Genomic DNA, 24,771 nt, shown 5'->3' with positions numbered 1-24,771 from the left:
GACCCAGGGCGGGCAGGGACGCCCCGAGGGGAAGGAGGCCGCGGGGCGACCCACGGTGGGCAGGGACGGACGCCCTGAGGAGAAGGAGGCCGCGGGGCGACCCACAGCGGGCAGGGCAAGGCTGCCTCGTCCACAGCGCTCAGAGGATTCGCAGGCTTCAAGCTAAGCATATATGTAAATATTTGCAGTACCAAGGTCCTACAGAATGGCAGTTAATCATAGGAAAGACCTGTCAAGCATACCTCTGGGTCCCACTAAATTATATTTCGCCTATCAAAAAAGATTTATTTTTTTAAGTCGCATATGCTAGGCTTTCATTCATGTTATATAAAGCATACGCTTCAAATCCTGGGAAAATTAATAGAGACACAAGCTATAAATCCAGACTGATTTAGTGACATTGCCAGTGTTTTTTCTAAGTGTGCAATATGCATTCACAGCTATGAAAATCAGCTATGAAAGCCTAAGAAATTCTAAAAAGCAATTTAAAAGCATTTTCCCAGGGGATCCCGGGGAAACAGCACGCCGCAGGACGGATATCTGGCAAGCGTTGCGAGTCTTGGAGGGCAGCGAAGCTATTTTGATAACCTTCTGCGAGAGGGACCTGCTGAATATTAATGATTACTGCAGATTTCTGATGAAAAACCGCTTCAGCCCGTCCTGCTCTAAAGGAGCCCTGACATGGTGGTGTCTCACGGAGGGACAGGGAACGCCGCGGGGGTCATTTTGCTGTTAGCTTTGGGCGTACAACGCAGAGAGACCTCGGGAGATTTGTACTGCTCCCCTTGAAAGGGAAAACTTAGCACTCTGCTATTAATAAATGATTATTTAAGGTGTTTTCATATCTCTAAGTTATCATAATATGGGGGGAAAAAATCTTTTTTTAAATAAACATTTGCTTAACACGAGTCGGAGTGTTTGACGTTTAAAGGTGTCAGTAACAGTGAGCTTTTGTTGCCGGGCCACCGGCGCGGAGCCGGGCGAGCCGTGGGTTTCCGCACCCCTGCCACTTGCCCTTTCCTCCCCTTCGGAGGAGGCTCGCTGGCTGCCTGGAAAGCACCACGGCAGGCTGCCGCTGCCCAAGGGCAGGCAATCCTGCGGCTGGGATATCAGGTAATAACGACCAAAAAATGCTTTAAAAGGAGTCTTTTTTCAACCTCAGAAAAATCACTCTGTAAAAAAGTACTGTGCGTTCCCTGCATTAACTCTGTTTCACTCAGCTTCATCCTAGTTTCTATCAAGTGATGCCTGTTTCTATATAAATCATGTTGGGCAGTCTTTTAAATGTGATTACGACATAGTTTATTTCCTTTTCTTTTTTTTTGGTTAAGAAAGGTACATAATACCTTTCTGTATTACAAGAACATTTCAACAGAAGGTAAAAAAAATTGAAAATGAAATCAAATCAGTTTTAAGTAAATACATTTGAAAGCTAAAACTGAGCAGGGAATAAGGCAGGTTCTGAATTTGAAGCTTCGCATTCTTGCTTTCCACAGAATGAACAATTAGAGTGAAATGTAATTATAGGCGGGGGTTGCATAATCTGAATAAAAACAGAGTCCTGCTAAGCAACGGCACAGCAATCTGCATTACTAATACACGCAAGAAACGTTGAAGCGCAAGAAAGCACACCGCTTTTTGAGGGTGATGGAAGAATCTATTTTTCTAAGCAGAAAGTAACCTGCACAGTTCTAGACCTGGTATGAACTGCAGCCTTGATAACATCTCCTGACAAATTAAGTATGGTGGATTATCTTTAATATACAGTGGATTATATTTAATATATTAAGATAATCAATTACATTGATACTGGAAAGGGCAAAGAGCAGCCCTTAAGCCTATTTGCATCCCACACCCCACACTGTAGGTTGCTGAGTGCCCCCAGCTGCAATGAATCCAGCAGCCCCCTTTGCACAGGCCTCGCAGGAGACACAATTTAGCACGTTAATAGAGCAAGGCATCGAGTGCAACATCCCAAACATCATCATCAAGTGTTTATTATCTTACAAGCAGAATAATATACTAGGCTCCAAATGTCATGAAAGGTATTTCACTGGAATGCAAACACTGAAAGAAAAGAGCAGATTGTACCCGGCCCTTGATGAATTGTCTTCTCTGTCGCCGGTGGCAAGGGGCCGAGCAGGAGCAGTAAGTTGCTCCTTTTGGAAGTAGCGGCACTTTAACACTTTTTTTTCAAGAAGGCTAAACCAACTTTGAAAAGCAAGCCCAGCACTGGCAGGGTAAGGCTGGGGCAAATTATACAGATCGCAAAGAAGTCATGCCCTGGCACTATAAACACACGCTCAGTTTTACTCACGTGCAATTGCTTAAAAATCCATGAGTCCACTTGAAAGACTAAAATTAAGCACGTTCATGGACACCTACAGAATTAGGGCCATGTGGTATCTAAAGAGAAATAAAATGCGAGAGAAATGCTATTTTTCCAGAAGAAGCAGGGCTTTGAGATAAAAAGAAAGGGTCGAAGAGCCGTGCCCTCGGAGGGGCTGCCACCACCTTGGGAGCGCGCGGCCGCCTTTCGCTGGCCGACCCCCAGGGCACCTCTTTCTGGCCCCCCAGCTGGGGGTTTAAAGGAGAGCGATGAGACTGTTGGTGCCTTTCCAAAGCCAGAACTCCAGAGCGGGCGAGCCAGGACCAGTTCCCCACGGAGGAGCCCTGCGCACTCGCGTTGGTCCTGATGCGCCAACGCCGCAGTGGAGAGCCCCGCGGCCCGCTGCAGCGGGGAAGAGGCACCGCACACAAATAAACCCTTCAGGTCTCCTTCTCTCCTTGCAGGGGGGACGGCAGGGGGGATTGCTGCCCCTTCCCTTGCCCCCGCGAGGCAGCGGGCACACTGCTACCGAGGCAGAGGAGCGAGGTCCCGGGGCTGGCTACAAACAAGGTTTCAGATTCCAGATCTCCTCCCCACCTTCAAGAATTTCACAGTAACCAGGAGTCAAAAGGGAGCAAAGTGTCTTAAATAACAAATTCATGAAGCACTGAATTGTGTCCTCTGGAACAGTCATGCCCCAAAGCGCAGCGGAGAGTATAATACAGCTTTTGTACGCAACGCGAAGGACACCCACAACAAACCAGGGACCTTTGCTGCTCTAAGGAAGTACTATGAGCTAGGCCTTCAACAAGTTGCCTCCTCCAACGATCACGAGACTTTTTGCATCTTTTGTATCACATACAATACAACCAAAGATGTCCATTTATGTTTGTTAGGTGATGCAGAAAGCAAGCGGCCACGCTGTCAGCAAGTTTAAATATAACTTGTACGTGGAGCAGCCCTTAAAACTATCCCACCTCCCCCAGGACAGGGCTCCAATGCATCGCTTAGAAGAAAAGCCACCCTGCAGGAGATGCTCTCTCAATTGTATTTTTACAGTGAGGCTCCACAGGACTAAACACTATTCTCAGTTTTGAGCAGTACCCACATATATGAGGTATCTCTATCTATTACCATCCTGGTTCCAGTGTTGGTCATCAGGAACAGATGCGGGCAAGTTCAGAGACACCCGGAGAGGTCTGAGGGGGCACTCCAGCACCTCCACAAACCGAATGAGAAAGCCACAGGCAGCAATCACACACGCAATGACCCAGGGCAAGACAGGAACGAAGACAGGAACAGCAGCGCAGGGATGGTGAGTGGTGACTGCTGCAGGATAGACTTAGCAGAATGGAAAGACAGACGGGCTGGGCGAGGGCAGCAAGCAGCTAATGCTCCTGGGTATCATGTCCAAAGGTGGCCTGTTGGGACAAGCAGGTGCTGCTGGCGTAGGGTTTCCAGCTTTCCGTGAGACTTTCCAGCGTCTGCAGGGATCTGCGTCTGTAGTATCCACCCTGCCAAGAGCCACTGGACGAGGCACACCAAGCGCAGCAGAGGAACACACAGCAGGCAGGTGGCGAGGCTGATGAGAGACATGCTGAAGGCTGGACTGAAAGCTCAGTGGGTGGCTCAGGTAAAAGCTACTTTTGCCAATACAGAGCTACACTACTGCCCATGATTTGGTGCCCTGCTGGGACCATCCCAGAAATAAGCCACCAATAATTAAGCGCTTCACAAAGATGAGAGCTTGCAACAGGAAGTACAAGCAGCCAGAAAAGGCTCCTTTTTCCCTTACCCAACTAGCAACTCATCCCCTTGCTGCGAGCGTTAAGAGGAAGGACTGAGCAGTGGAGACAGCCATCTGCTGCCCTCGTGCAGAGCAGAGGCAACGGCAGGCGTGCAGAAACCCTGAGGGCATGGATCATCCCGGGGCCAGTGTGCAGCAGCTGAGGGCCCCACTGTTGCACAGCTTCAAGGCCAAGACCCACAAAGACTTCCAGAGCTGCAGCAACTTCTTCCTTGCACTAACAGGGAGAGCTACCTTAGAAACGTGGCTGAGAAACAGCTCCCCTCTTTCAGCAGCAAGCGTCAGCAGCAAGCATGCAGACCACAGCCCAGGCTGGACGGGTGGCCTTGAGTCACACTGGGTCACTGGTCACTGGCCACCAGCAGGCAAGAGTCCAGCTTGCTACCAGCAAAGACACTGCTTGGATTTAGTTGTGTTCACAGGAGAGCTTGAGGGAGCGGAGAAAAGATGGAGGAGCTCCCAAGGGACACATGGGTACCATGGTGGCTGAATCCTACTGCAAACTGCTAACCAAGGAGAGATTGTAAACAAGTAAAGAATGGAAGTTCAACCAAATTTGCAGGAAAAAAAACATAGTTGACTTCCACAGCTAGAGGCAAAACATCCAGTCCTCTGAAGTAACATGGGACTGCTTCAAGCATCACCAGGCTAGTGGAGCCATGTAGCTGAAGGACAGTGCCTGGAGCCCTGTGCCATGCTGGTGCTGCTGGGAATATGGCACGCAGTTTGTAAGCCACCACGTGCAGCTGAGTTCCTAAGTGCCCAGGGGGAGCTGGCAGACAGCAGCCCAGTGGTATCTCGTATCACTGCGAGTCTACCCAGCCAGTAACAGGCACTGGGACACCAGCACCCTAGGACACCACAAACTGGAGCCCAACAGTGGCTGTCCTCACCCAGGGGACTGCTGCTAAGGTGGGCAGTGCAAAGGGAAATTTCCAGCAAGGTGCCAAAGACTTAAAGCAGAGCCTGGAGTCCCACCATGGTGCTGTGCTTTTAGATGTCTAACACAATGTATTCGAAAAGTTTGTCTTCAAGAACTGGAGCTCAACCACTTCCAAGTGAGCTCCACTCCTTTCCCGACTATTGAAAACTGTTGCAACGAGCCTGCAGTAACAACATAGCTGCTACTCACAGGAACACTTCCAAACCCATGCAGTCTCCCAGAGTGTGGGACTCTCTGCTTGGCCTCCTTGCAAAGGGTCAGCCACATGCAGCATTTGCAGTAAACAAGCCCCTGGAGGTCCAAGCCAATGACTTCCAGCTGAGCTTTGTTTGCCATCAGCTGCTTCTGCTCCCAGTACCAACTGTGTCACCTTGCACCCCTGCAGCGAAGCCGCACCTCTGTGATTTACAACAGCGTCCACCCAAGGGAGGAGGCACCTTGGAGGCGGCTGGCTCACAGCAGCACCTCTGTGTTTTGTACCACCAGCTCGGGTTGCATTCAGTGCCACCTTCCAAAGAAAACTTTGCTAGACAGAAACCAGCTTCAGCGCTCTGCTGCTTTACCTTCTTCTTCCCCACTAACCACGTTCAGGCGTATGTGGAGGCACTTCACTTAGTATGCACACAAGACCTTCTGAAAGCAAGACCCAAAGACCTTAATGACAGCCATCAGACTAATATTGGAAATAGTGCACACTGAAAAAATGCACAAAAATACTCTATTTTGTGCAACTAGAATGCAGTATCTCTAGCTGTATTATCAATATTCACTTTTGGAGTTGACTGTACCTTGTTGCCAAAGAAGATCAACACAGTCAAGTTACACCAAAAGCTCTTCAATTTGAGAATATGAGAATACAGGACGTTTGCTGTATCTAGCAAGTTAATTCTTGTGGTGTAAGCGCTTGAACGTTTAGACAGTCACGCCACAGTTTTTATTTCCTACACAAGGGGGAATTGCTTGTTTTCTATTGCAACTTGAACCAGAACTTAGCGTTTGCTAGAAGTAATGTTAGACAAGGTAACAATCATGGCCCATCGATTTCATGAACAACTCCCATTAATTTCAGCTAATGTGATTAGACCAAGAAGCCAAGCAGTAACAGGCAAGAGCAGACCAGGCAAGAGCAGTTATTGGGCAATACAAGTTGCACAGACACAAGGCTCCCAGGTTTACTCAATGCGACAGCTGTTACCACAGTTTGTTTTTTTAAACATTAAATAGGAGGTTCAAGCTGACGTAGCACAAAGCTAATGAAATACAGTTAACTATAAAAAGGAAATAATCTGATAAACCTGGGGCAGGAAAGTCCTTGGCAGCAGCCGCCGTCCCGCTGTGTCTCAGGTTTCACCACGGCTTCCAGCGGGAGCCGTGTTTGGGAAAACATCTGCTGGTCTCCATGGCCACGTCCTGCCACGTGAGACCTGGCCAACCGAAGGTGCGGCAAGTCGCTGGAAACCACCTTTTGCAAAAAACCTAACGGCCTCCGAGTTGCTACTGGCAAGTCCTTAGGAGCAGCTTCTGGGGTCGTAGGCAGCAACGCGCAGCGAGATCCACGTGCCTGCACTAAGAGAGGTTGTGAGCGCCTGTGCCGGGCGCCTGTGCCGGGGGACAGGGACCCGGCTCGGGGTGACGAGGCCCCGCGGCCCCGCACAGCCTCCAGGAGCCGCACCGGCACCCACGGGGGCTCACCAAAACCACTCCGCATAGACGGAGAAAGGGCTAGAGAAGACATGCCAGCTGTTCAGTTTGACTGTTTACAGATTACCTTAAATCTAAGCAAAAAACCACAACTATATGACAATATCATGCACTGTCCACACTCAGCCCAGCACACTGAAGCCATGCTTAAACTTTTTCAAGATGTTTTATTATAGGAACCAAAACCATCGGATTAAAAAAAAACAGAATGGGACTGAGGTTGTGCCTAAGTTCTTAAAGGCTAGTTGCACGGCTCACAGGCTGGATGACGTTCAGGTTGCCTGAAGCTGCTACATGCTATAGTTTTAGTTTGAGTTTTATTGACTACATATGAAAAGAATCCAAGGCTGTTTTTAACATGCACATTTTAATGAAGCAAACATTTCTATTTAATAAGTTATAAGATACAATTTTACAATCCTGCATTTTATTCCAGTTTATTTTGTTTTTAATTCCTAGTTTACAATGTAGTGAGCATTTCACATTAAGGCACAAAAGAGCACAGTAAAAAAACAAAACAAAACAAAAAAAACCCCCAACCTTTCTATATTTCCCCAACCTTTCTATATTTCCCCAACCAACTGTGCTCACGGGTAGTGCATCAACACACAACTACAGAGCTGTAAGCGTGAACTTCTCCATAGGGGCAGACAGCAAAGTTTCAACAGGTTTTCAGTAAATCCTAGTTTCTCCTAATCAGAGTTAAAGCTCATTTGGAGGGTTTTTACTAAAGCCCCAGCAGCTGACAGCAATTCAGATGCGCGCTTGGAGCGTAGCATTGAGCAATTCGGGACAAACCTAAGAGCCACGACGGAAGTTTTTGCTCCTCAACCCTCAGGAATCCCCTGCAGAGGAGGGGGATTTCGGGAGAGCAACGAGCAGGCTTCGCTCAGGTCCCTGGACTCGGATGCAATAAAACGACTTGCACCAAACACGGGTTCATTGATTCGCCTTGGCATTACTGGCAGATTCGCACCGCCGCCCTGCCCGCGATGCCCAACGGCAGGCGCCGTTTCCGCCCCGGGTCAGCGCTGCACCATCGCAGCTCCTTGCCTGCCCGGCAGCCTCGAGGGAAACCGCGGACCATTTTCCCCAGTAAACCGCCACACTCTGACCTGCACGAGTTTTCTGTCAGATGAGAGCTACACCTGGCTTGATAAGTTACAGGCTTTATTAAACCCAGCCAAGCTGGAGGCTGTTCTTAAAAAGAAAATAAATCAAGAAGAGTGTGGGAAGTTACATGTAAAGCAAAGTTACATAGGTTTCACCAGTATACCAAGCTAATTAAAAAACACATTACTAGCGTCCATGGCCAAAAAACTACCTGTATAGATTTACAAAGCGTTAACATAGAAAGGCTGAAAGCCACCAGGAAGTAATTTTCAGTCTGCTTTTGGTCCGCTATAAAAGACAAACTTTTCCTAAATGTAAACCCATTAGCAAAGCATTTTCAAAAATGTTTTAAATTTGAGTGGTAAAGCCACTTTTAGTAGCTTTTTATAATGTTAAGCATTAAAATTGATCAAGTATACAAAGGCACCTATTATAGTACCAGTTTTACCTCATTTCTTTACAGAAAAGAATTTGAACTGGGGACAGCCCAAGTCATATTCCATAACTAAAATCTAAAGTCTCCAGTCAAATAAAATCAGTAGTTAAGATACCCAATTACAAAGACAAATTCCAGTTTTCAATTAACATCGAAAGTCTTTAACATCCGCAAGGGAAATTAGTGTCTAGTTATCCACATGATTCTCCAAACATTGACAGTGACCCAGACAGTACTGCAAAGGTATAATTTTGAAGAGGATATTAAATAGATTTACATTATGTTGATAATTAGGATGGAAGTGAAATGCTTGTAAAAAATAAAGTTACAGAATTTACTTCTGAATGTATTGAAATGTGAGCTGTGTGTATCTAGATACTGCATTTTGCAACAGGACTGCACCCGGTATAACTCTAAGTCTGAATTGCAAACGCAAAGATTGATGCAGACGCTAGATGGGTTTAAGGAACCGTGACGTGAAAGGGACTGCCAGGGATGTGCTCGTCACCCCATTTCACCGCCAGAACATAGTCACCCTTTTCCTTGACGACATATGTTACGTTGTACTGATGGTTTCCCAAATGCTTCACAGATACCTCTTCGCACGGTATTGTAGGCCCGTGGACGCCAACTAACAGCATATTTGAACCTATGGCACAATAAAAGATCATTAGCATCTGTAAACTGAGATAAACAGACACGACTGTACCATGATATTAGCTCTATAATACAAGGCATTATTGTTTTATTTCACAATGTACAGAGTGGTAGTCTGAGGTATGCTAAGCTAATTTGGTATAAGAGGGAGTTTTATTTAAAAAAAAATCTTCAACCTCATTGAGGCAAGGGTTTGTTTGTGCATTTTGCCAGACCTGACAGGCTACCGCTATCTAATTACAGCACAGGAGAGATCAACACTGTGAGAGTGAGCAAGCATTGCCTTTCAAGGACTTCTAAAGAAGTCAGTACTAGAGACCAGCGAATAATGCTGGCCTGTAATTCATCCACCACAAAGCTTGCAGATGATGATCGTGCCATAACCTGGTTTTCTTTCAGTGCACCTGGCTCAGGTAAGTCGTTTCGAGAGAGCCTGGCATCTTTGCAGCCTCTACACTAGGGCTGATCCTGTTGAGCACCATGTAGCATTTACAGTTTTTCTTTAGAATCGGGTCAAAATCTCAATCTCTGAATTTTAACTCTACAAAATGCCCATTTATAAAAGCTCAGGTCTCAGAGTGTTTCTGAGAGCTCACATTAGTGTCTAGCTGCCAGCTCAAAGTCCTGCTCTTTCTCTTTCCTAATGCAGAGTCTGTAATTAACTGAAAGTTGTTTTAGGGCAAAAAATGTCCAGCTAGACCACCACAGCCTACAGCGGGTTTTGAGAGGGAATTCCTATATCCATACCTGCTTTGCTGCAGTCCACAGAGAAGGTGCTTTTCTGACCCACAAAAGCCTTTGAGAGTCCTGCTCCTCTGGAAACCACCTTGCTAGCATCCGAGGTGGATTTTGGAATGGCACTATAGCAAGTTTCAGTTGACGACCTCGTCACCGATTCTACCATGATTGAAGACGTTTCGTTTGCACTGCCTGGGCTAACCAGTCGCTGTCCTAAAGAGAGGAAAGATTTCTGACATTCAGATTCACCCCCTCAGAAAGACTTTTAATGAGGAAGCTTGGAAAACCCCCTAATGATTAACATACTAGTATTCTGCATCCAAAATGCATTTTCAGTGAGAGAAGCAATTTCCTACTTCTGTATTTGAGCTAACATCTTCCAGTAACTCTGGAAACGATCCCATCCCAGAACCCTTAAACACCAAGATACATTCAGTGGTTACAGGACAACAGGAGCTTCAAGATTCATTAAGCAAAGCTGGCTGCTTAAGAAGAGTTAATTGGGCTCCAATCACCAAATGCCCAAAATGACTTGAGTTGGCAGAAAAGCAGGTGCAATTTTGCAACACCCCTTTTTGAAAGCAGAGCACATCCAAGCCCAGGGGCACGCAGTCCCTACAGCCCACTCCCAAGACCACCACCATGCCAGGACCACCAGTACACCTTCCACTAGCTCAGGGGCAGTATTAGAGACGCCTCTAGTCTGTGCTTAAACACAGTATCCGAGAGAGAAAGAGCTTCCTAAGGGTAAAATCAGCCTTCTTCACATTGTCTGAAAGTCCCCCAGACATTACTAGCCCCTTCGATTAGGTCACAACCATACTAAAAAGAGACAGAATCAGGGGCATCATTTGTACTATAAGAGTCAATGTTTAGGGTTTGGGGAGAAAGCAAGGAAGCAAGTCGTATTTCACCACTGTCAGTGCAACATCCTAGAGCTAGTTCAAGATTTAGTACTTCCCCGTGAAGCTGCTTTACAGCTCTTCACCGAGTCAAGCCAGTGAGACTAACACTCCTGCAGCCTGCAGACATCTCTCAGCCCGTTCTGAGACACGATCCCTAATCTAGGATTTGAGGGGAGTGGGCAGAAACTTTTTGTGTCTCATGTTCTTGGGCACTGGGCACCTAAGCCCAAATGCCACAGTTTCTCAGAGGGACATAACTGCCGAATGACACAAGCTGCTTTAGGCATACAGTAAACACTGGTTAGCTTTTTACCTGTAACCTTTGCCTTGAAGGGGCTGCCCACTATGTGGTTAGGTCCACCATATTTAATTCCAATTAAATAGTTTCCTGGAGCCATGGGTGTGTACATGACTTTGTAACCTTCTGGAGCTTCCTGGCAGTCCATTTTCACCTTTGATGGCCCTTCAATTGTAACAGAGAGGGTACCTGGACCAGCCTTGGTCGTGTTTATGAAAAACTCCGACTGTAATCCTAGAAAGACGTAGCACAGTAAGACACACTCCTCCTTACACCCGCTCGCTATAAAATAACCCTGAATTATTAAACAGGAACTCATGATTCAATACAAGATTAGGTGACAGTACATCGAGCACTTGCTGCACAAATCTGCATTCGTGGTGAGACAGCTCACCTTCACCCCCAGCCTCCTCGGGCAGGATCAGAGGGGGCCGGGAGGGCAGCCCGAATCCGGAGGCTCTGAGCTCCCCGGTTAGGTGTCCTGGCACCCATTGCCATCAGAAGACTAGTATAGAGAGAAAAGAACTAAACTCTTAAAATGAGAGCCTTTTTCCTGGGATTTGGAGCCTGCATTGGTACAGCCTTCCCCATTGCTAAGCTCAGGGAAGTTCAGAGCCTTCTCCCTGAACGGATCATAAATCAGCAGCGAAGGGCCCACAAGAAAGCAGCAGACACAGACGGGGTGAAGTCTTTGGAGGACACGGGTGTCTGAACCGCTCTGGAACAACACTCCAAGCAGTGTGTGGAAACAAAAGCTCGTTTAATTACAGCATCTGGTTAGCATAGCTGAATTATTGCTGCTAATGCCTAGCCAATGACACCATGCCAGCAACACAAGAAAAATTTAAGTAAGGCTTTCAGTCCCCAAATAATTTACTGTCAAACCCTGGCTTCAAATACGTATCTTAGGGCTGTTGTGTGAGACACTGCCGAGCAAGAATGAAGCGCTCAAGCTCAGTAAAAAAGCAGCCAGTTACAGGAACGTTTACTACAGCTGAGACTGAAGCATATATAGAAAATGTGGTGATAAACTATGAAGAAGTTTCGTGTCTTTCCACACGAGACACTGCTGTGTTGCAATGCTGGAAGAACCCAGATCCGATACAGGATTGTACCGTCCGCAGGTCTCTTAGGACTAGATCCGACCGCAGCCGCCTGCCATTTAGCATGCAAGATGGCAAGGCTGACTGCAGACGGTTGGGGTACAACCCCCTTCTCTCCCCTCTCCTCCCTACTACGACTAGTAAACGGGTTACGCTAACAAATCAGAAACTACAGGAAAGTTCATTTCCAAAACAGCAAGTTTCACAGATTCGCAGTAAAGCCTTCTTGCTCAGAATTCACTCTTTTTGCCTTGGGTCACCAATGAAGGCTCACATTGTTAGTCTGCAGACTTTCTCCCCTTCCCCGGGTGGACGTGTTTCAGGTACTCAGCCACCGGCTATTGAGATCTCCACACTGGATCATTGTTCGCAATTGCAGTTGGGGCTGCGCTCAGCAGCTCCCAGGGCACTGAGCTTTTAGCAGCGGCCAGCATTCAACAAGGGGGCACAGAGTAACTTTCCTGAAGTTAAACAGTCTATTTTCATTAAAAACAACCCCGAGCACCTTTATAGATGGAGAAAAATCCTCCCCCCCCCCACTCCATTCCCTGATGCATCAGTGGCTAGTATTAATGAGGGCTTTTGTTTCCACCTATTAAAGCAGCACAGGCTATATCATCTTTATTCTATATAGTATAGCCACACTTTTCCAAACCCAGCTGGTTGGTTTCTCCAGAGCAGCCGAAGCTTTGGCTAAACAGCTGCAGTATTTTTTTTGCAGGGGAAAAAGGTGTAAAATGAAATCCTCAAAAGAAAGAAGTAGATAGGATAACGGGAACTAGCTATCACTGTGCTCATCAAAAGGGAAAAAAGTGACTTTTATTCTTCTAATCAACAGCATGTGTGGCCCATTTAAGCACACAATTAAAAAAATAAAAGTGCATATCCTGCAATGTTTTTTTATTTTCGTACAAAGGCCAAAACCATACAAATGAAAAAAAAATCTACATCCTTGAGATGAGAACTGTCAAATGGGACAGCCAAAGCAGTTAAATTGGTGTCAGACTTCCAAGAAGAGCCAGCATTTATGCAGCATCTGAAGCATGTATAAAACACTTCAAACAGAACACAATCCACCATATTCCCTAGACTTTACACATCGTATTACATTTAACTTGCAATTTCTCAGCAGTTCCAGCACCACCAGTGGAAAGCTAAGTGGGTACCCTGCTACCGAGAGAATTAATGGGGGAACGCAAGTTAGAGCGCAAGACTGGCAGGATGGGCCACAACAGACACTCAAGCTCACAGCCAGCTCAATAACCGCGCTCACTACACAGAGGGAAAGCTTCGGAAAACCCTGTTTTACTATTACTGCTCATTACCAAGTTTGATGAAAGGAAGAAAAATAAAACCTATCGATTAACTTGGTCCCCCCTCGGTATTTTATGAGTTCTGGAGCACACATGCGCTATAGTCACTGACTTGCTCTCCGAAGGCTACATAACTCTTCAAAACTCTCCATCCTTTGCAGACTTCATGTGTGTGAGCCGCGCGCGTGGAACGGAGCCAAAGCATTTCCAGAGCTCTCGGGGACCACCTAAGTTGAGCTACGCTAACTGGCAGAGATTCGTAGCTGAGCTGCTAACCAGTTCGTGCGAACTGTTGCTGCAGTTGCCGGTTTGCAGAGGTTTTAGTCCATTAAGGGTCAGCACAGCCTGTAGACCTGCTAATTGCTGGTTATACAAATTCAGGAGCATGCGAGAAAGCAAAATTAGCCTTCACCCAAGATGGCAGAGAATGTGTGTTAGTTCAGCTGCCTCAGCAGGAAGAGTCATGTAAAAATGTGTCTGGAAACAGCTTCTAGTTCTTTCAGAAAGCGAACAGGTTTGTACGAGAGCTCGAAAAGAAGCGTTACCCGTGGTGCCGCTCTCCAGGCCGGGGCCGTAGGCAGTGACGAGCGCGGGATTGCCCGCCTGCCCAGGCTCGCCAACGCGAACCTTGAAAGGGCTGCCCACCACGTGGCTTCCGTTAAATTTCACGTCAATCGAGTGAATGCCGTTTTCGTGGGGGATGAACCGAACAGCATACTTATCTGAAAGAGAAAAGGGGCTTTGCTGATGTTTCAGGGATAGCATCAAAAAAATTAAATTCAACTTTTTTTTTTTTTTTTTTTTAAACAACCCAAGCAAGACTTACATTACTTTTGACATATTTTGATCCCAGCTTAAGCAAACTCAGATAGACAAGTTACCAAGCTCATATTTAATTAGGAAAAATGTTTATGACAGGAGGTGCCATGGATTCCATTTGCATCTTGTCCTCTAAGAACTGATCTCAGCTGTCATCTAATCTCCAGCTTGAGCTTTAGGGTTATTTCCTCACCTATGGACTAAAAGTGACAGTTTAATCATAGCCCAACCTGTTAGTGCAGAACTAACTGTGCTCAGGACTTCTCTAAGAGAAGCAGCTGGGACGAAGCAAGCCAAAAGTTAACAGCGGGTTGGCAGTTCTCCTCTGACACCATAGAAATTGCACCTTTATTTGAGAGTCATTTAGCAATTTGCTGATATTTAACTTTTTTGTTGCACGTTAACCCAAAGGAGTGACTGACCTTCCCCAGCTGGACAGTGGCTAGACTGGCACAGCACAAACAATAATTCATTCAGACTTCAACTTAAAACGAAAAGCTCATTCCTGAAACAGGTGCTAACCTTTCTGTAGTGTTTGCTTACGTTCAGTTGCTTTGACGTTTCACATGAAGGAGTGAGTGCAAGTTAAAAATAAACTACTAGCTAAAGATGGAAGCACAGCCTCGAATAATGAGCTTCTTCACTGGCTAAATTCAACGGCCACATCATATTTCACCTCGTTCATTTATGAATATCATCACTGTACCTTCACTGGCAAGCCAAGACTTTATGCAAAAACCCTGCAGACTTCCCCCTTAAATGTCAGTATTTTAGACAAGTTAGGGCCCAGTCATTTAATTAACTATCTAGGAATGAATATAAACCTGCTTGTTCAACTCTTCCTGAAGCTGTTGACAACGTTATTTGCCAAGTAAGGTGCTTATTCCTTCCACAGGCTTTTGGCAAGCCAAAGGGACTAAACCCACCGGCTAGGCAGCAGGAAGCGCGTTTTGGAGGTCACCCCGTTTCTTGTTGACAAGCGCACTGGTTTCTCACCTGGCTCCAGCTCAGACACATGGCATTCTTCGACAGCTCCGGAAGGGCTGTGGACTTTAGCATCAATCTTGCCCTTTGCCCCGTTCAGCCTTATAGCAAAGGATGCCGGCTGATTAACTTTTAATCCAGACTCCTGAGAATGCAACAGGCAGATTACCAAATTTACACTTTCATTTCAGACAGTGCAAGGTTTGTGGCAGGGAAATAACCGCTTCAGCACAATTTTTTAAACTTCAACAAAAGAGGTAAAGTCGTGGCTTGAGTTAGCTCTTAAATCAGCACCAGCTTAGACAGGTCTTTCGCTCTTACTAAGAGTGGCAGATTTAAGAGTCACTGACATCCACGAGGCTGATTTTTTCCACAGTGAAAGAGTTTCCGGGAGCAGGATGGTGCTCTGCCAAGTCAGGCAAAGGCAGGTTTACAAGACTAGTCACCCATTATCACTGAGGTTAGAGACCTCTGTATTCAGGCACTTGATTTAAAGGATGTTTAAGCTTTAGTTCCATTTTTAGCCTGTTCATTCATTCCAGATTCATTCAAGGGAAAAGCCTCTGATAATCCAGTTGTCTGCAAGAGTAATATGCATGTTTATATTTGCCACAAGAGGCTACATTTAGAACGTCACCACAAGATGTCTTAAAACGAGAAAGTAATTTAAAACATGAAACCAGATGTTGCTGTGCTGTCAGACCATCGGTACGGCACGGCGCTATTTGCTGAAGACAAGTCAGCTCAGCGTCCGTGCAGCGATGGGCATCGCAACGAGAGCGGCTCAGCCAGCCACGCAGCAGTAATATTTTATGCTGAACATACTTTACCTGATTTCAGTTGCAACTAAGTCCTGAAGAGGAAAATAAATGTAACTGAATAGAACTGAGGTACAATATATAAAGCACATCCCTGATGCAAGTTTAGTGGAGACTGATGCTGCACATCAAACTCCTTTACAGAATACTCAGCTTTATCTGCCTCTCCAGGTCTTAACTGAAGCGAGTATTCCTGTCAAAGAGTCTTTAAATGAAACACAAGAGAAACATCAATACCACAGTGACTAATTAACGCCCTTGTAACTCCTTGCTTAGAGGACTCGGAGAAGATACTATCAGATGAGGCTGTCACAATTCATTTACACAACGAGGTGGAGGAGTTCTGAAGCCCTGGCAAAGTTAATCCGAGGCAGGGACACCTCAGAAAAGAAAAAAAGCTCATTACTTATCACTACTTAATTAGGACTGAGGCACAGTATATTTAGACATGGATTCTCAGTCTCACTTCCAAGTTTCTGGCTTTGGAGGTTTAAGTCAAGCCTTTAATGTTACTTGTACTTTAATACAAGTAACCACACACACATACAAAAAAAAAAAAGTTTGTAAGATTAACAGATGAGCCCAGACTAACTTCCAAGCTGGAATTCACTCCTAGAGATTTGCTACTGTGTATGATTTATCTGAGCTGCAATTCTGTGGTTTTGCGACATCAGCCAGAGCAAATTTTTGCCCTGACTTCACTCTGGGGTCCTGTCTATCTCCCACACAAATTCTCAAGCAAGTCTGAAGCAACATCCCCACCAAGTTGGCCTACACTGTCTTGCCTGCGGAACTGCAGCTTTTAAGCCTACACGCCAACAGAGTAACTCAATTTGACAGCATGATCACTACTTGTTCATGTTACTGCGTGGGTTCTGGCTTGACCTCCCCTAGCTAACCAGGGGAAATCAAGCAAGCTTCAGAGCCAACACTGCTGCTCCAGTGCTATTGCTAGAGCCTCTTATTCTTAATTCCCAAACGTTACCACCTGGAATATGCTGATGACTTCTGCCTTTGAATTCCAGCTAGCCAGAGCAGGGTCTCCAGGGGCCCAAGTTACCGACTCTAGCAGCTGCCAAGGGGCTTTAAGAAAAAAACCTCTCTCTGGCTGCAAGCTGAACTCGAAAACGGAGGCATCGACCATGGCAATGTTATCACTAATAAGGAAAGGACAACTATTTTGGTCTCAGAGAACAAGGACGAAATCAGCTTGTGTGGTAAGTTATGAAGATGTTTCCTTATGTCTCACCTGAAGGCTAGTGACAGTGAGCCTGCGAGCATCGTCTGACGGGGCGATGACAGGAACCAGGTAGGGGCTTTCTGGAATGTGCTCATCATTGAACTTTATGGACACCTCATAGTTGCCTGGGGGGAAAAAAGAAAAAGCATTGAACTTCCTTAGTTTCCTTGAAAGTAGCATTTGTGTTATTTCAGTACAGTTTGGTTTTGGTACATACCTGGCTCTTGGACTATGTATGATACACCACAAGATCCATCTTTATGGTCCTCAAAGGCAATTTCTGCTTTACTTGGGCCTTCTACAGCAATAGACAGTCCTCCAGCTCCAGCTTCTCTTGTCCATATACTGAACTCAGCTGTTGAAGCATTTGAGAGCGCACACAAGTTTAAGTTTGCTGCTGTTGGGTTTCAGCTACTTCCTAACAGAAGTGTGCAGCATTCCCTACTAAAGTGTTTGAAAAATGGTACCTTGTACCATGATCCTGGGGTATAATACATAGCAGTTTCTTTAAGAGGCTTATATTAGCCTTGAATTACTGTATGGTGCATCTTACAACTCCAAGTTCATTTTGTTAGAGCATTTAGTTTCCTAACTGTGGCTTTCCCGACTTCTCTATGTGATGCAGCAATATTATTTCTTAAGCCTGTGTTTCTCCACCAAGCACCCCGCAGCCTGGAGCGAGTGCAGCATTACACGCAGTCCTTCTCAAAAGAGAGGCTTTTCCAACGGCCATCAGAAAACAAGCCATCTGCATTGCAGATCTGTGTACGGTGGGCATCTGAGTCTAACAAGAGCAAAGGACTCACCCGGGATGCCCGTCTCTCCACGCTCGAGCCCTGGGCCTCCAGCTCTTACTTTATGGGCACCCCCCTCGCCAAGTGGCCCCACGGTGAACTGGAAGGGGCTGCCCGGCACCGGCTGCCCTCTGTACTTGACATCCACAGTGTGGACCCCCATTTCTTGTGGCACAAAGCGGACGCAATAGGTGTTTTTGTCAGCTTCTACTATTTCTGCATCAGAGGTTCTTCCAGAGGGACTAGTCACCTGGGCTGTCATATCCCTGCAATCAATTTCTAACAAGAGAAAAAGCAAAGATTAGCAATCCCTAAAAGCAAATCCCAGGCCAAAGGAGGTTTTAGCTTCCATCTGTTTTGGGCAGGAATCACAGATCTCAAGGCCTTATTTTACCTGTCACAAGGGCAACGTAAGCTGGCAGCGCCGCCCAACAGCTCCTTGCTCTCCCTCCCTCCCAGATGCCATCCCTAACCTCTTGCTGGCTACATTTGCACAGCCTTTAAACAGATTTCCTCTAGAAACACCGGACTGCAGTAAGAGCCTGTGTACCAGGAAGCAGCTGAGGAAGGATGAAACCATCTTGGGTACCAGTGCCAACTTAAACCAATCATGCAACTACAGCATTTGTCACTTATGTTTGATTATTCAGAGCAGTAGATTGCAGGCAACATTTAATAGAGATCACCAATAATAAAATGAAAGCACTGTTTGAAACTTCTTGTGCAAATAATACATTTGTTCATGACAGTCCTGAGTCCCCTGCATAATACAGTAGTTATTAAGGTTGATAAAAAGCTTTCTGTTGGGAGCATGTTGCTTCAGGACAGCTGGGCCACTTATATCTCCACTTTATGAGAATTCGGATTTCCCTTATTTGCGGGAAGTCAGTATCTGAATGTTTATTTAGGCACCCTGGAACTGCTAAAGCACTGTTAAACACTCACAGAAGTGAATATGCTTACAGAAGTTTTGCTCATAACTAAAAATGAACCTATGCTGCTCAGTGTAGAGGACATGCTTCATCCCCACAGCATGAGTGCTTTAGGTAGCTCTGGACCTTAAAAGATAGGCTCAGCTCCCAACAACAGATGATCCAGCCATAACAAAACACACTGGTTCTTTTGATTGAGCCTGCTTCTTGTCCTTCAACACCAAAGTGCTGCAAAACTGATAGAGAGGTGGGACAGTTTCTCCAGAGAGGCAGCCTCCTGCATCAAGTAGCTAAGGCGACTATAATAAAATAATAAAAAAAGGGTTTTTTTAAAGAATGGGGAAGAGATGCAGAAAAAAGAGTGACAAAGGGTCTGGGTGTTTGAAACAGGAACTGAGTGCAAGTGGTTATACAGTAAAGATGACAGAACAGGCACATAGGTGCTAGTTTGTATTCTGACCCAGATGCCTCCTGCTGAACAGCAAGCCCGACCAGTTACAGCTTACCAAGCGCTGAAGAGACAGATGAAAAGACTGGATATGTGCAGCCAGCTAAGACTGGCCTGCATGGTTCACATTTGCCAGGCAGCAATACAAACACTTAACAGCCAACCTGATGATCTTAAAACCCTGGAGACAGGATGATTTGTACAGCCCATTCTCCAGCTTGTTGTACACAGAATAGATTAAAGTCTTCCTGATGTTTATTTCTCCATATGTTGAGCATTGTTATGCTTATTTTTAGCAGTTCAAAGAGATTACACTATCAGTGTTTCTTTCCTAAACTGTCTTGATATGAGGTTGTCTTAACACTGAAAGTTCACATCTCCACTGCTTCAGGTATACCCACGCTATGCAAGGGCAAGTGCACCACTATGGGGAAGGGATGTTGCTTACCTGGAATTTTTAAGTTCAGGTCACATATGCTTCCAACTGTTGCAACAGAGGGAGCCCGTCTTGTTCGTGTGATGCTCTCCTTAACTCTGCCTTCACCACTTATCTTCACAGTAAATGGGCTGCCTGTAAGAAGCACAGCAAGTCATTCCTCTCCTCTGGTCATTACACACACCAAATCAAGGGGAGGACTCAAAGCTTCCTCTAACTTGTAGTATACCACAGTGGAAGTTTTACAGCCACCTCACTGCCAAGTCCAAGTGAAATGTGCCCACGTAACCTAAACAGTTTTGGATGCTTGCTCCTTTTGGGGGGTACTAGTTGGACCTTCCTCAATCTTTGGGACTTACAATCTAAGAAAGATTGCAAAGGCTGCCTGCAGTCCCACTGCGCTGGCTAGCATAGGGGTGACTTTTGTTGTACAAGACAGCAAGCTGTCAAACACTCCTGCTTACCTGGAATATGTTCATCTGCAAATTTAGTGGACACAATGTACACTCCAGGTACAGTTGGGAAATAGGACACTTTGCAAGTTCCATCTTCTAGGTCTTCAGTTTGGATATCTACCTTGCTGGGTCCTTCAACTGCCAGTGAGATCCCACCATAACCTACAATACAGCTAGTTAGCATCAAATTTCCATAGTGATATTACAGATTTGACATAAAATAGTCTAAACCCAAAGCAGCAGCTTTGTTTCAGACTGGGGACACAGGAGTTGCATGAGGCCTTAAAGAAGTTTCTGTAGTCCTATCAGTCAGAACATATTTAAGGCACAGGATGCATTCAGCTCCTAAAATGCTCTGACCGTATCCCTTTTACTTCATTAAGGCTGAAAAGTTAGTTTCAAAGACTACAGTCAAGGCTCCGCATCAAACCAAAAGGGAAATAGCTTCCTCATTTCTTTCTTGCCGTACACAATGATACTGGAATCAGCACTGTCAAACGAAAGACAAGCTTCTTTAGCGCTTCAGGGCTGGTCCCTGTTGGTTGTAAAGGAAGGCACTGACCAAGACAACATGAAGCATTTCAGAAGTTAATGGCATTGTCTAGTTAATATCTGAGCATAAGGACAGTCCACGCTTAGTGCACATTTTGCATTACAAACAGATCAGTTGCTTTACAGCTTGTGACCTGGTGGATCCCACGCTGAGGAAGAAAAGTAGCTGAGCAACACACACTGCCAAAAAAAGGACAGCAGGAACAGAGAGAGCAGCACAGGTCTCCCTGAGAGAGCAACTGCATCTCAAAGCGTCTTACAGTCCCTTTGCAAGGGAACTAACCTGCATCTCTTGTGTCAACAATGAAGTCGCACATCTCAAAGGTTCGTCCTTCTATCAAGCCACGTCCAGAAACTCTTGCTCGTCTGGCATCTCCTATCTCAGACTGCACTACCATGATTGTTACAGGGCTGTTCGGTACATGGCTCCCGTTTTTCTTGATGCTAACCAGATGTTCTCCTACTTCCCGTGGAATGAATGAGATACCTACAAAACAGAAACGTGGCAAACTTCTGCATCTTTTATGCGTACTATGCTTGATTAAAAAGCCTTTATCGCACCAAGAAATGCAATACTGAAAGAATACTCTTTACACATGTTGAAGTGGTGTTCTCAAATGGGCCAGAAAACCATTCCCATATGCTGACAAGAAAGCACTTCAGTTGCAACTTGGCCTGTCACGCATAAGCTATCACAACAGTTCAGTTTTCATGCCCTTCTGTCTTTGGCCAACTGTATCAAATATCAACAACCATTTGGTTCAATAACACTCCTCCAGGAAGGTGCAAAGCAGCAGCAACTCATTTAACACAGCAAAGCAAACTGGAGTAGAGGCTGTTACACTCTTCTCTCAGACCAAGACTGTCAGAGCTTACCAATGTGGTTATTGGGCAGCCTCTTCAGAAGACACGGCTCATCACGGCCCGATGGGGCTTTAATGCTAGCTGTTAGGAGACTGAGATCAGTCTCATTAATGTCCAGTAAAAAGTCAGCAGCAGAGCCAAGCTTAACTTGGGACCGTCTTCTGCTATCATCTGCAGAAATAAAGAGAAAAGATAAAATATTACAAGCTTAAGTGTAAAACAAGTTGGAGGACTTCATGTTCCTGCCACAAACCAGGTCCCCCCCTCTATCAGAAGCGAACATTCATTCTGAAGTGATCCCAGAAGCCTACACTTTATACCTGTGATCTTGGCCGTGAACGGGCTGCCTGGGATGTGCTTGTCGTTGTACTTGACTAGTATGCTGTAGTCCCCAGGCAGCGTAGGCAGGTATGTGACTGTGCACGTTCCGTCTTTGTTATCAATGCAGCTAATCTCTGCTTTTGAAGGTCCTTCAATAGCCAAATCCAGTCCACCTAGGACACACAGAGAATAGCACTTCTATAAAACTTCAAGCACAGCAAGACCAAGGAGTTTTAAAGAGGAAAGAGGAAGTAAGATCTGTACCTGGAACTGAAAACGCAGCTCAGATGTACATTTTCAAAGGATAGCAGCAAAAAGGGTTCAGGCCAATCCACGAAGGCTATAAATCTATTTAATCTATTAGATTTACTTAACAGTGATTCCAGATCTAGTTATCATCCACTGAATCTAAGCTGCCTTCATTTTACAGTTAATTAAAATGAATCTCTTACACCCTATACCCCATCTGAATCTACTTCTCTCGGGAAGAAGTAGTAAAACTGTTTTTATTGCACAGAAGTTACAGCTTGATGAAATCCATTTGCCTGATATTTGCACAAGTCATTATTTGTATCCTCTCACATCGCAGATTCATAGTTGGACAAATGAATGCAAATTATGCTCCAAATTAAACACTGAGGCACACTGTGCTTCTAAGAAGCTTTTCGTTTAGAGTAGGAGAGGTTTAAAGGACAGACTTACCCTCTCCCGCATCTTCTGTGACAATGGTAAAAGTTGTTGGTTTATTGGCAACCCCATAAATGAGGCCAGGCCCATAAGCAGACACACTTCCACTGTTTGGATAATTCACATAAAATTGCAGAGGGCTCTCTGAAGGAAAAAAAGAAAGAAGCACCTTTAAGGATGAGCGGCCTGGACTACAAGAACAAAGCATACTCTAAGCTCCTCTGACCCAACAGGATCTTACTCTTATGCTTACTGATATATATAGTTCTTTGGTGCCATCTTCATTATTTGAAGATACTTGATATCTGAATGTACTCGAAGATATTTGAGGACACATGATACTTGATATTTGAAGATACTTGATTTCTGAAGATATTTGAAGAACTTTACCACTACTCTAATGCAGGTTAAAAATTAATAGGCCCCTTTTTCATTTTCAAAAGATAATTTTTTGCATTTTGTTCTGAATTCAGTCATGACAAAGTAAGGGTTACTCAAATTACCACAGATGAAAGCTTAAATGATGTTGTAAAGGGTCTTATTTTTTACAATTTTATATTTAGCATACTAAATCAGAACATGGCTCAGAGAAGCAGTCTTTCAGTTCAGGTATAGATCCTGAGCTTTGCTAGTTCAGAATTAGGAACTAGCACAGCATATTGCCTGATTCACTGAACCTGAACGAGCAAATTTGAAGGGTATCCAAAAACACATGCCAGCCTCAGATTAGTTAAGCTGGTGCACAGGAACAAAAGCTACCATCACCAACAGCAGTTTCAAAAAAAGACGCTAGACTTCACAGCTGAGTCTGAAGCAGGTGCTTTGATTCACGGCAGCCTTCAAGAAGCAAACACCATGGTACATCATCCTTCTGTCCCAGGCACAGGATGATGGTCTTGCTGAGCCAGTATGTCATTTTGATACTTACAGAGGGCCTATACCTTCGTGAAGTACTGAAGATACTGCAGTAGTACCGCGTATCACATTACTTGAGCTACCCGCTTCGGCAAAAGTTATCCTGTGTTTCTATAGGCACCAACAGAACCAGCAGCCTGCTTTAGGCAGCGCTGAAGGCGTTTTGTCTCATGCCCACACCCGCTCCTATGGAGCTGCACCTTTTTGCACCTTGCCCCATGTAGTCAGCGCGCTTTGATAACCGTGGGGTAGCCTGAGGTTCGAGGAAAGAGAGAGCTTCAGCTAGAGAGTTAAGGGAGCTGGTGACTTAAGGACAAGAGATGAGAAAGAATGAAAGGCAGCCAGGAAGAAAGTAAGATTACAGCACAGCGTGCATGTGTGTTTTATTTTATTGCAATGAGATGGAAAAAGAAACTATAGTATTTCAGCCATTTAGTCTTCCCCACAGATTGTAGCTTTTATGCCAATGCAGTTTTAAGGATAAACATATACTGTAACTATTAGTTTTGCTGAGCACCAAGGCAGTAAATTTCAACCTGAAAAAAATGGTAGTTTGAAAATTGTATGTTTCTTCTTCATAATAAAATGCCACAAAAGCTAGTTTCCAAAACCAAAATCCATTTTAAGCCTGGCTGGTACTATTAAACTGCACTGGAAGCTCACATGTGCCTACACTTACTCCTTTGCTTTAGTTTTTCTCTGGACTGCTTGCACATGAACTCTTGCTGAATAGCAAGTTCTCCTACGTACTTTTTACTGCAACGCATACAATTAAGCTATAGAAATCTTAGCAGTGAAAAGATGCATCAGCAGGGCACTTCACTCAGATTTTTACACCACCTGCTTTGTCAGACTCACCTGGGATGTGCTTTCCCATGTATTTTATGTGCATTTCATGCAGTCCAACTTCAGTGGGAGCATACCTCACTGTTACCGTGCCATCCTTGTTATCCACAATATCTGGTGTATCAGTCTTTCCAGAAGGCATGTGTACCTCACCTGCAAAAAGCAATGAGCATTACAGAAGGAGAAACTGCCTGCTTCCCTTCTCCCACACACAAAGAATTGTCTAGCCATTTTAAACACGCATTTTCAATTGTTAAATTACTTACCCACAGGCACAAATAGGAGACTAATGGGAACACTAAACAGACATGTTTTCT

General features: G+C 45.2%; 1 protein-coding gene across 4 annotated transcripts in view; it reads right to left on the bottom strand.

Moving 5' to 3' along the window:
• Positions 1-7,128: 7,128 nt before the first annotated feature.
• Positions 7,129-24,771, bottom strand: part of FLNB (filamin B) — an 82,499-nt gene continuing 64,856 nt past the window's right edge. For 3 of the 4 annotated variants that reach the window (XM_026078877.1, XM_026078874.1, XM_026078875.1), the window contains 15 exons: positions 24,467-24,607; positions 22,709-22,837; positions 22,006-22,179; positions 21,698-21,856; positions 21,105-21,308; positions 20,279-20,431; positions 19,827-19,949; positions 18,011-18,277; positions 17,422-17,559; positions 17,214-17,329; positions 15,159-15,291; positions 13,889-14,065; positions 10,943-11,161; positions 9,734-9,937; positions 7,129-8,978 (listed from right to left, as the gene is read on the bottom strand). In XM_026078877.1, the coding sequence (XP_025934662.1) occupies positions 8,791-8,978; positions 9,734-9,937; positions 10,943-11,161; positions 13,889-14,065; positions 15,159-15,291; positions 17,214-17,329; positions 17,422-17,559; positions 18,011-18,277; positions 19,827-19,949; positions 20,279-20,431; positions 21,105-21,308; positions 21,698-21,856; positions 22,006-22,179; positions 22,709-22,837; positions 24,467-24,607 (2,525 nt within the window). In that variant the 3' untranslated portion in view covers positions 7,129-8,790. The remainder of the gene's footprint in view (positions 8,979-9,733; positions 9,938-10,942; positions 11,162-13,888; positions 14,066-15,158; positions 15,292-17,213; positions 17,330-17,421; positions 17,560-18,010; positions 18,278-19,826; positions 19,950-20,278; positions 20,432-21,104; positions 21,309-21,697; positions 21,857-22,005; positions 22,180-22,708; positions 22,838-24,466; positions 24,608-24,771) is intronic. The other variant, XM_026078876.1, reaches the window with a different exon arrangement.

The sequence above is a fragment of the Apteryx rowi genome, unplaced genomic scaffold (assembly GCF_003343035.1).
Source record: "Apteryx rowi isolate R43461 unplaced genomic scaffold, aptRow1 scaffold_49, whole genome shotgun sequence".
In the NCBI taxonomy this organism is placed as follows: Eukaryota; Metazoa; Chordata; class Aves; order Apterygiformes; family Apterygidae; genus Apteryx; species Apteryx rowi.
This window is presented reverse-complemented; position numbering and strand designations above follow the sequence as displayed.